Source organism: Pteropus vampyrus, unplaced genomic scaffold (assembly GCF_000151845.1).
Source record: "Pteropus vampyrus isolate Shadow unplaced genomic scaffold, Pvam_2.0 Scaffold45, whole genome shotgun sequence".
In the NCBI taxonomy this organism is placed as follows: domain Eukaryota; kingdom Metazoa; phylum Chordata; class Mammalia; order Chiroptera; family Pteropodidae; genus Pteropus; species Pteropus vampyrus.
The window spans coordinates 5,229,466-5,241,486 of NW_011888826.1; the positions used below are offsets into that span (position 1 = coordinate 5,229,466).

The 12,021-nt window shown below is 39.0% G+C and overlaps 1 protein-coding gene across 5 annotated transcripts in view; it reads right to left on the reverse strand.

The window, feature by feature from the left end:
- The window catches only part of NSMAF (neutral sphingomyelinase activation associated factor), a 63,176-nt gene that overhangs the window by 31,719 nt on the left and 19,436 nt on the right, over positions 1–12,021 (reverse strand). For 4 of the 5 annotated variants that reach the window (XM_011359185.2, XM_023530063.1, XM_023530064.1 and 1 more), the window contains exons 3-6: positions 9,095–9,173; positions 8,936–9,003; positions 8,819–8,855; positions 4,718–4,768 (exon numbers count right to left, since the gene is read on the reverse strand). In XM_011359185.2, coding sequence (XP_011357487.2) covers positions 4,718–4,768; positions 8,819–8,855; positions 8,936–9,003; positions 9,095–9,173 — 235 coding nt within the window. Of the gene's footprint in view, positions 1–1,555; positions 1,607–4,717; positions 4,769–8,818; positions 8,856–8,935; positions 9,004–9,094; positions 9,174–12,021 lie in introns of all 5 variants that reach the window. The other variant, XM_023530061.1, reaches the window with a different exon arrangement.

A 12,021-nucleotide genomic window follows, 5' to 3' on the forward strand; every position in this document is an offset into this window, starting at 1 on the left:
CTCAGGTCCTCTGGAGCAGCTGCACAATGCCCAGCTCTTTATCGTTTTCAGCAGTCCCCAGGCGTCTGCACTATGCTGGGTCCTGTCAGTGCTCCAAGACAAGCAAACTAGAAGCCAGTCCCTCAGGCAGCTGCTGCAAAATGCTGGAATGCTGGACATATGGTCTTCCCCTCCCCAGGGAGAACTTGCAACCTGGGAGTTTCCCTCCAACCAACCACGTGGCACTGTGCTGAGGACGGGACTATGGTAAAAGGATGCTACAAATTTTTCTACTAGCTTCGATGAGGTAGATTTAATGGTAACCCGGGGTGCATGGGACCTTAATCAGCTTCCGAATTTCTCACAAAAGGAATCGGTCTGTGTATTGTTGAATCGGTGTCTTTGCGGGAGGAACAAGGGTCTGGGGTTTCCTAATCTGCCAACTCTTGTCATCGCTGATGTCACTATCCCTCACTTTTTTAAAATCTGAGAGTCCTTTGGTTTTCGGTTCCTTTTACATAATTTTTCAAGTTGCACTTCAGGTGGCTGTCAGGGGAGCCTTTAGAGGGAGAGCACCCACGACGGTGGTCTTCCACTTGGTGGAGGAGGAGGTGTCCCACCAAGCCCATGGGCTTGTCAATGTGTGGAGGTGCTACACAACAACAGGGGTACAGTGTAGCAGGGGCGCTGAGTGGGTGGGAACAGGCTGTAATATAAGAGACAGCTGCACACAATGAAGAACTATACTTCTCCAAGTGCCAACAGCACCATTTGAGACTAATTAAGTCTCAAGTATTTACGGTTTCTGACTAACTAGCATATGCAAGTGTTTCTTATACATAAACCTCAAGGCCGTGGAAGTTATTCTGTGTGTTCCACAAGCTGTGGCTGAGAAACTGCAGGCTGGCCTGTGACTGGCACTGAGAGTCAGCCTGTGGGACTGTGTTTGCCCAGAGGGGTTGACTTTTCCTAATTCACAGTGGTGTCATCATAAGGAGCACTAGTCCTGTCTCTAGATCCTGTTAAAACTCTCTTTTGGTACGAGTTATCCCTTTGCTAGACATTAAGCTGAAGCATAAAGAACTAAATAAAACACAGAATGGTTTAATGTCATGTCTATGCTTATCTGACAAATCCTGGAAAACCTGGAAAACACTGTAAACTCTGGAGAACAAGTCAACCTATGTCTCCTGCCCAATTAAGAGAATTCATAAATTTGTATCGAGCTCTCAAATACGGGTATTTTATAGTTGATAAGTATTTCTCAAACGTTAAAAAATATCCTCAATAATATCCAGTAAATAATCATAAATGATGCATATTATGATTTCAATTTTTAATCTAATAATTTAAGCCTTTTTTCCCAATTAGAGACTTTTTTTCTTTTTTTTTTTTAACTCAAAAAGTTAACTGAAATCTTTTGGACTTCCATGGGCACTTCTGTTATAACTGCTAGGTAACAAGTGTTTAAATACCCGTTGTTATAATTTGATTAAAGATGTTAATAGAGTCACAAAATCTTATTGCTCAAAATCACTATATTAATTGCTGGGAATAAATGAAAACCTTTACTTACTCTTTCTATTTTATATGGTGCAACAATGTTGTGTTCCTTAATAAAATATACCTGAGAAAGACAAATCAATACTTGTAAAATAATCAAAATTTTTCATTTCACTTCTTAATGAGTTATTATATATTAGAAAATTATGAACTGAATTTAAAACATTGTTACATAATCTTTATTTCCAAAAGCACTTGCATTGCATTAATATTAGTATGGATTTAAGGTTCTGATGTTAAAATATTAAATTAAAAAGGGATTCATCAAGGCAACAAGGTAGCAACCATTACTAGATAAATAAAGTATCTAAGATGTTTTATGTCATCATTTGTACCACGTAACCAAGTAGACAGATGAAGGAAGCTAATCTAAGGGCCGGATTTTTAAGGTACGGGAGAAACAAATCACTGTGGCAAGAAATACAGTCAATAACAAAGAAATTTCTCTTCCCTAGAGGTGATCTGGGCACTCGGCATTTTCACGTGCACGTGGTTACCTGTCCTTACATTGTGTATTAGTAACTACGTCAAACAAGCAACACCATCTGCCAGAGCCAACAAGCTCCCCACACCTGTACCTTTATTCCTGCCTTCTCCCCTGATGTGATGGAGGGTCTGCCTGGGCTGTCGAAGACCAGTCACCCGACTAGGGCACAGAGTGTGAACCCACCCTTTACCCATCAGCTATTCAAAAACTCTGCTCCTACGATTATACACTGCACTTTCTCCCATTTGAAACAAACCATAAACAAAAACTCTCCAAAGTCTCACATCCTCCTTTGCCATTTCTCTGTTCTTCTTTGTGGCAAAGCTTTTGCAAGAGCTGATTTTACTTTCTCTTGGGCCCCGGACAGGTTTTCATCGGCACCACGTTACTGAAACCACTCCTGAGAAGGCCATAAAAGATGCACGAGATCTCCATGCCACTAAATCCAGAAGTCCATTCTCAGAGCCTCCTTGACTGTTTCTTAGAACACGTGACAGAGCCGATGGCTCTTTCTAAAGCAGTTTCACGCTCGGCTCCCTGGCCGTCTGCTCCTGGTTCTCCCCAATCTCACCAGCTAAACCTTCTGTCTTCCTTTGGACCTGCTCTCTTCGCAACCTCTAATGTCCCAGAGAGCTGCAGCACCTTAGTCCTCATACCTCTGTCCACATTCCATCTCTGGGAAAACCCTCCAGCCCTCGGCTTAAAAAGTACCTGGGAACTGCCAACTCCCACTTTATCTTTCTAGCTTCAGCTTCTGTAAAGCCCAGACGAATGCTTCTCCATGCCTGCCTGACTTATCCTCTTGGAGATCACAGTTATCGCTTCTTTATCGCAATAAAGGGCACTATTACCCACCTAGCTGGAGTCATTCCTGACGGTTTTCCTTCTTGCATCTTTCAGGTTTTTTTTCAGAATATATAGACACCAACCACCTCTCACCTTTTGTTGCTATTATCCTGGATTCTGAACATCCCCGAAAGGTCTCCTTGTTCCGCTCTTGCCCCCTTGCAGCGTACTCTCTGCCAGACTCCAAAGAGGTTTACAGATACATACAGATCAGACTGGGGTCCCCTCTCCTTCAGCTCTCCAGTGGTTTTCCTCTTTTGCGTTTTACTCTAGCTCCGTGCCCCCAAGACTCGGTCTCTGCTAGCTCTCCCTACCCAGCTCTCATCCTTTACTCTCCAGCCCCAGGCGCACTCGCCCTCACTGTGCCTTTCACCTGCCAGGGATACGCACACCTCAGGGCCTCTGCCCAGCCCCTCTCCGCACCTACAGGCACTGCTGCTCATGATAATCACAGCTGCTCCCTCACGCCTTCAAGTAGCACCTTCTCAGACCTTTCTATCTAAAGCAGCACAGGTATTCCTTATTTTTCTATCCTTTTGTCCCGTTTTCATTTTCTTCATGATATTTATCACTACCTGACATTATAGAAGATATTTGTTTATTAGCCGTTGCCCCCACTGAAAAGTAAAGTCCACAGGGAGGGGGGCTTCAGATATTTTGTTCTTCCCTATATCTCTCAAACCTTGAATATAATACTCATTAAATGCATCTCTTGTCATCGCTGATGTCACTATCCCTCACTTTTTTAAAATCTGAGAGTCCTTTGGTTTTCGGTTCCTTTTACATAATTTTTCAAGTTGCACTTCAGGTGGCTGTCAGGGGAGCCTTTAGAGGGAGAGCACCCACGACGGTGGTCTTCCACTTGGTGGAGGAGGAGGTGTCCCACCAAGCCCATGGGCTTGTCAATGTGTGGAGGTGCTACACAACAACAGGGGTACAGTGTAGCAGGGGCGCTGAGTGGGTGGGAACAGGCTGTAATATAAGAGACAGCTGCACACAATGAAGAACTATACTTCTCCAAGTGCCAACAGCACCATTTGAGACTAATTAAGTCTCAAGTATTTACGGTTTCTGACTAACTAGCATATGCAAGTGTTTCTTGTACATAAACCTCAAGGCCGTGGAAGTTATTCTGTGTGTTCCACAAGCTGTGGCTGAGAAACTGCAGGCTGGCCTGTGACTGGCACTGAGAGTCAGCCTGTGGGACTGTGTTTGCCCAGAGGGGTCGACTTTTCCTAATTCACAGTGGTGTCATCATAAGGAGCACTAGTCCTGTCTCTAGATACTGTTAAAACTCTCTTTTGGTACGAGTTATCCCTTTGCTAGACATTAAGCTGAAGCATAAAGAACTAAATAAAACACAGAATGGTTTAATGTCATGTCTATGCTTATCTGACAAATCCTGGAAAACCTGGAAAACACTGTAAACTCTGGAGAACAAGTCAACCTATGTCTCCTGCCCAATTAAGAGAATTCATAAATTTGTATCGAGCTCTCAAATACGGGTATTTTATAGTTGATAAGTATTTCTCAAACGTTAAAAAATATCCTCAATAATATCCAGTAAATAATCATAAATGATGCATATTATGATTTCAATTTTTAATCTAATAATTTAAGCCTTTTTTCCCAATTAGAGACTTTTTTTCTTTTTTTTTTTTAACTCAAAAAGTTAACTGAAATCTTTTGGACTTCCATGGGCACTTCTGTTATAACTGCTAGGTAACAAGTGTTTAAATACCCGTTGTTATAATTTGATTAAAGATGTTAATAGAGTCACAAAATCTTATTGCTCAAAATCACTATATTAATTGCTGGGAATAAATGAAAACCTTTACTTACTCTTTCTATTTTATATGGTGCAACAATGTTGTGTTCCTTAATAAAATATACCTGAGAAAGACAAATCAATACTTGTAAAATAATCAAAATTTTTCATTTCACTTCTTAATGAGTTATTATATATTAGAAAATTATGAACTGAATTTAAAACATTGTTACATAATCTTTATTTCCAAAAGCACTTGCATTGCATTAATATTAGTATGGATTTAAGGTTCTGATGTTAAAATATTAAATTAAAAAGGGATTCATCAAGGCAACAAGGTAGCAACCATTACTAGATAAATAAAGTATCTAAGATGTTTTATGTCATCATTTGTACCACGTAACCAAGTAGACAGATGAAGGAAGCTAATCTAAGGGCCGGATTTTTAAGGTACGGGAGAAACAAATCACTGTGGCAAGAAATACAGTCAATAACAAAGAAATTTCTCTTCCCTAGAGGTGATCTGGGCACTCGGCATTTTCACGTGCACGTGGTTACCTGTCCTTACATTGTGTATTAGTAACTACGTCAAACAAGCAACACCATCTGCCAGAGCCAACAAGCTCCCCACACCTGTACCTTTATTCCTGCCTTCTCCCCTGATGTGATGGAGGGTCTGCCTGGGCTGTCGAAGACCAGTCACCCGACTAGGGCACAGAGTGTGAACCCACCCTTTACCCATCAGCTATTCAAAAACTCTGCTCCTACGATTATACACTGCACTTTCTCCCATTTGAAACAAACCATAAACAAAAACTCTCCAAAGTCTCACATCCTCCTTTGCCATTTCTCTGTTCTTCTTTGTGGCAAAGCTTTTGCAAGAGCTGATTTTACTTTCTCTTGGGCCCCGGACAGGTTTTCATCGGCACCACGTTACTGAAACCACTCCTGAGAAGGCCATAAAAGATGCACGAGATCTCCATGCCACTAAATCCAGAAGTCCATTCTCAGAGCCTCCTTGACTGTTTCTTAGAACACGTGACAGAGCCGATGGCTCTTTCTAAAGCAGTTTCACGCTCGGCTCCCTGGCCGTCTGCTCCTGGTTCTCCCCAATCTCACCAGCTAAACCTTCTGTCTTCCTTTGGACCTGCTCTCTTCGCAACCTCTAATGTCCCAGAGAGCTGCAGCACCTTAGTCCTCATACCTCTGTCCACATTCCATCTCTGGGAAAACCCTCCAGCCCTCGGCTTAAAAAGTACCTGGTAACTGCCAACTCCCACTTTATCTTTCTAGCTTCAGCTTCTGTAAAGCCCAGACGAATGCTTCTCCATGCCTGCCTGACTTATCCTCTTGGAGATCACAGTTATCGCTTCTTTATCGCAATAAAGGGCACTATTACCCACCTAGCTGGAGTCATTCCTGACGGTTTTCCTTCTTGCATCTTTCAGGTTTTTTTTCAGAATATATAGACACCAACCACCTCTCACCTTTCGTTGCTATTATCCTGGATTCTGAACATCCCCGAAAGGTCTCCTTGTTCCGCTCTTGCCCCCTTACAGCGTACTCTCTGCCAGACTCCAAAGAGGTTTACAGATACATACAGATCAGACTGGGGTCCCCTCTCCTTTAGCTCTCCAGTGGTTTTCCTCTTTTGCGTTTTACTCTAGCTCTGTGCTCCCCAAGACTCGGTCTCTGCTAGCTCTCCCTACCTAGCTCTCATCCTTTACTCTCCAGCCCCAGGCGCACTCGCCCTCATTGTGCCTTTCACCTGCCAGGGATACGCACACCTCAGGGCCTCTGCCCAGCCCCTCTCCGCACCTACGGGCACTGCTGCTCATGATAATCACAGCTGCTCCCTCACGCCTTCAAGTAGCACCTTCTCAGACCTTTCTATCTAAAGCAGCACAGGTATTCCTTATTTTTCTATCCTTTTGTCCCGTTTTCATTTTCTTCATGATATTTATCACTACCTGACATTATAGAAGATATTTGTTTATTAGCCGTTGCCCCCACTGAAAAGTAAAGTCCACAGGGAGGGGGGCTTCAGATATTTTGTTCTTCCCTATATCTCTCAAACCTTGAATATAATACTCATTAAATGCATGAATTAAAACTAGTATTATTTAAACACACACAAACACACACCCTCTTTATTCTATCAGCAAAAGAAGGTTTGGAAGCAAAACTCTCTGAAGCCTAAAGAACCATAATGTACAGGAGTCCATTCTTATCCACAGTTTCTCTTTCTGTGGTTTCAGTTACCTACAGTCAATTTTGGTCCAAAAATATTAAATGGAAAATTCCAGAAATAAACAATTCATAGGTTTTAAATTGCACACTATTCTGAGTAATGTGATGAAATCTTATGCCCTCCTGCTCCAAACCACGCAGACACAAATCATCCCATCATCCAGCGTCTCCATGCTGTGTACGCTGCTTGTCCATTAGTCACTTAGTAGCCGCCTCCGTTATCAGATCAACTGTCTCGGTATCGTGCATTTGTCTTCAAGTCATCTTTATTTTACTGACTAATGGCCCAAAAGTACAAGAGTAGTGATGCTGGCAATTTAAGTATGCCAAAGAAAAGCTGTAAGGTGCTTCCTGTAAGTGAAAAGGTCTGTAGATATAGGAAAATACAGTATACACAGGATTTGATACAATCCACGGGGGCATTTGAACATATCCCCCATGAATGAGGCGGGGGCTACTGCATTTCTGAAACACTGTGACATAGTAAGTTATCAAAAAACATAAAAGTTACATTTTATGGTTGTGCACTTAACCCAGGAAGCTTATAATAATACTTGAAAGAGTAGCTTGTGTCTAGTCACTCCTTGGTGTTAAGTTGATTTTGAGTGTTTGACACAAGATCTCTTCTACAAACTATTTTACAAATAGGTGGAGGGACTTGGGGGCTTTATTTCTAAGCCCAAAATTATTAAAATTTTACTGAAATATATATTTTTTACAATGAAAATCATACTTCCAACCAAAAAGGTACCTATTTCTTTAAAGATACAGGCTTTCTAGAGTAAATCCATGATGCACATGATACTATAGAAATGATGAAAGCACAGGTGCAGACCGAATTGTTAATAACAGTGTCCCCTCTCCAAAATAATAGATGGCAATAACCATTTCATATATGCCAATCAAAACAATACAAAGTCAAAGATAGCCTGTCAAATGTTTTCTTCCTTGACGTTAATAGAATCAAGGAAGACAGATCTAGAAAATCACCTGATCTAATATCTCCCAGCTCTCATAAAATAATTTCCAATTTGCATTAAAAAGTGTTCCACGAATGAAAGGGTTCAGTGATCCAGACGCTATTGGGAGCACTCTCTGCTTCTAATCATTCGTCTCCTTGAGACTCTCAATGCACTTTTGTATGTTAAGGCTTTGAGTCAAGCCCTCAAGTAAAGAAATCCATGTATCTTTGTTTCCCACAGCTTTTCCTTCATTTAGTTGTTAACAACGACTTTCCCCTGAACACTTCAAGGAACTAGGGCTCTAGCTGACAGCTGAGGCAACACTGATCTCCTCTAACCCTTTCATTTTAAAGATGAGGAAGGTGAGTGGTAGATGATCTCCACTCCTTTATTATATTTCAAAAATCTACAGAAGAATTAAGAATATGACAGGAGAAAAAGCATGTTTTAATTTACCTCTGTATTATCAGTATTTAAGCACAGTGTTGGGTGCATAAATGTACTGAATAAATCTGGAGTGAATAAAAGGTCATGACCCCAAGCATCAGAATTATACAAGACCACACATCCCGAGTTGTTGCCTCGGTTGTCATCACGAATCAACCTGAGATCCATTTAAGTGGCGTGCTGCTGGCTTCCCACCTTCTCAATGACTAGGAGGCTACAAGGGGGAACTGCGGCCCTTTTATCTCAACCCTCAAATCTTGCCAGGATTCCTGAGGATGAAACCGCAAGCCTGCAGTATCACACCCTTAACAAACACCAAGGATCTCATTAGGGATCCTATCTTTCAAAAAAGGTATTTCTCAATGATTAAATTTTAAAAGCAGTTAAACATCTATTCCAACAGTCTTCTTTTGAGATTTCTACAAATAATCATGCTGAACACACACACACACACACACACACACACACACACACCCTCCTCAGCTTAGGAAAAAATATTTACTACCTGCTTCTTACCTGACTAAAACTGAGTGAAATCTCCCCAGATTTCGCCCTAAAATGCAGATAAAAGTCATTAAATACATATAATTTTTTGGTAGAAGTAAAATTAAACAGTTAGTGACAATGACATACTTTGCAAAGTGTCTACTGGCTCCATTTTCTCCATGTTTTCCTATTTTTATACAATCTCTCAAAGGAATCTGGGTAAAATTGAGAGAGAAATATCATCAAAATAAGCAAAAGGAAAATATACACAAGAAGTAGGAATGTCTATTTTCAAAATGAATTTACCTTAATAATGGGCTGGGAAATTGCATCTGGTTCAAAAATAACTGATTTTGAACATATTTTTAAAGAGCCTCTAATTTTCCTAGGAATCAAAATACAAAGGATTATTATTAATAAACATAACAAAAGTCATAAAGAATCATAATACATTTTAACTAGAAAGTAGAAGACTAAAGCATCAACTAATAAAAGACCAACAATGGAATTAAAGAGTATGAAAGGTTGAAAAATACAGCAAAATTATTTTCCTCTTCTCCTAGAGGTTAACAAATTCTGCACATATAGTAATATGGTTTCATTTGTTGAGCGCTGTCCTATACATTTTATTTGTATTACTTCATCTGGTATTCACAACTACTCTGAAAGGAAAAACTGATTCTTAAGAAACGCTTATTCCATCTAGCCTGTCTCCAGTAAATCCTTCTGACTTTTAATTTCCTATATGTGAAAGAACTGTTCAGAAGGCAATACTAAATATCTAAAACTGACTATGTAAGGGATTTTTGTCTTATTTATAGTAATGGAAAAATAACAGAGTTTGAATTTAGTACATAAAATGCTTTTAACAGTGATTCTGGGGTAAGCGGAAATTCAGGAAAAAATATTAATTTTGTTCCATAATAAAAACTAATTTTAAAGACTACTTATTGAAATGTTAGATTCACGGTTTTTAATTTCACTTCTTAGATTTATATCTAATCTCTATACGTTTAAACAATCTATTGGTTGAAAACTTACAGTATCTCAAAAAAATAATCAGAGTGAGAAATAGTCTTACAGTCTGAGAACCCCCCACTCTTCTTCCCGTCAGAACCAGAGTAACCTTGCTGCTCCTCTGTGGATGGAAAGTATTTACTATAGCTTTCTACCTTCAGCGCTCAATATACATGCATTGAATAGATGAGAAGGCTCATCACGCTGAAGGTCATGATTCAGTTTGCAATTCTTCCTCAAGGACTTGTTGATTTTATGTCATTTTTTTTTCAATGCTGTTAACTGCATTTACTTTGCTAATACCCAGAATTTCCTAATAATAACTTAAGAAACGTACCATTGTAGAAATTTCTAAGCATATACAAATAGAAAACTGCCAAGAACCATACACCTAGCTTCTGCAATTGTTAACGTGGTCATTCTTGTTTTGTGTATAACCTCCCTCCAGAATCCTGCTGGATCACTGAGAAAATTCTAGACATCGTATACTTCATCCATAAAAACTTTAGTATGAATCTCTAAAGATAGATTCATTTTATAAATGACCTATCATTATCACACCTAAACAATTAATAATTCTTTAATGTCATCAAGTATACAGTGTTCAATTTCTTTCTGTTCCATCAATGTGTTTTTATAGTTGGTTTGTTCAAACCAAAACCCAAAGTTCATATTACATTTAGTTGCTACCTCTATTATATATCTCAATCTAAAACAATTTTCATTTTCCTACATAGTAAGTTTTGCTGAATGCGCCTCAGTGGTTTTCCTCTATCCCATTTCCTTTAAATAATTAAAAGACTTGGCCAGATTCTGCCTTGATTTTCTGATAAGAATGTTTCAGAGACATGTACTTCCTTCATATTAAGAGGTTCTAGTGATGTCAATATTGATACATCCATTATAAAATTTCTCAGCAGCTTTTCACCTGCTCGTTTTAGCAGCCATTGAAGAGTCTGTCTACATCAGATATTGGCAAACATTTTCTATGAAGAGCAGATAGTAAATATTTCAACTTTGCAAGCTAGACGGTCTCTGTCACAACTATTCAACTCTGCTTTTGTAATTCTGCTGCTATAGCAGGAAAGGAAGGAACCACACACAATACATAACCAAATGCACGTGGCTGTGTCCCAATAAAACTTTACTTATAAAACAAGTGTCAGGTCAAATTTGACCCCAGGGCTGTAGTTTGTATCTACAAATGGGTCCATTATTCATTAGAGATTGAAATTTGTATTATTTATTCTGTGTTTGTTGTCAAGAATTCATCAATAAAGAACAATTTTACTTATCTATGATGTGGTTACCCTGAAGTATAATTTGTATAAGGCAGGCAGGAAAATTGCTTGATTCTTTACCTCTATTTATCAAGTTTCAGAAAAATGAGTTGGTCTCTTAGTATACTTCAAAGGTAGCTGCCATTTTTGTAATTACAAATTCAGAGATTTTAACAATTCTGATACATTTAAAACCAAGGCAGTCATTCTTTTTTGATGCTCAATTTGTCCCATTTTTTGGCCAACTCCTAACGCTGGCCCTTGTGTCTTTTTGATTCAATTTATAGTAGTTTTTGATACTTTCCTTACTTGTCAGTATGACAGTATATTCCAGGCTTATACTGCACCTTCCTTGCCCCAGACAGACTCAGCCACTTCTCCAAGGAGCCCTCGCTCCTTTTAGTGTGAAGTGGTATTCAGAGACCATAACCTCCAAGCTCATTGCTACAGAGTTGTTTCTAGGCCTTTTCAGAGGGTACAGCTAGAAAACACTCCCTTTTAAAAGAAAAGTATATGACTCCATATAGCATTTCCAATTCAAATGTAAGATTACAAGGCTTTTACCTAACTCATTTTATATTAGCTTTGTATCTCTTTCATAGTGAAAATCTTCATCTTAGCATTAACATATTATTCATTTGCTTTATTTAACTATATAAAAACTATATAAATCTAAGTGCACGTGTACATAAAACAGTTTAAAGGTAAAAATATCAAAATTATTAACAATATTTCTACTAAAATAGTTTATAACTTTTTTGCAATTCATTTTCATCTTAGGATATATTTCACCAGAGACAACAAACAGTCAAATTACTATGTTGTGAAGTTGATTAAAATATTTCTTCTCTGTGGTTAATCCTTCAACTTTGTATACAGTTAAGTTCATTTGTTTCATTTTCTTTTTTTTAGTATTATTTCTTGAAAATTAATTAT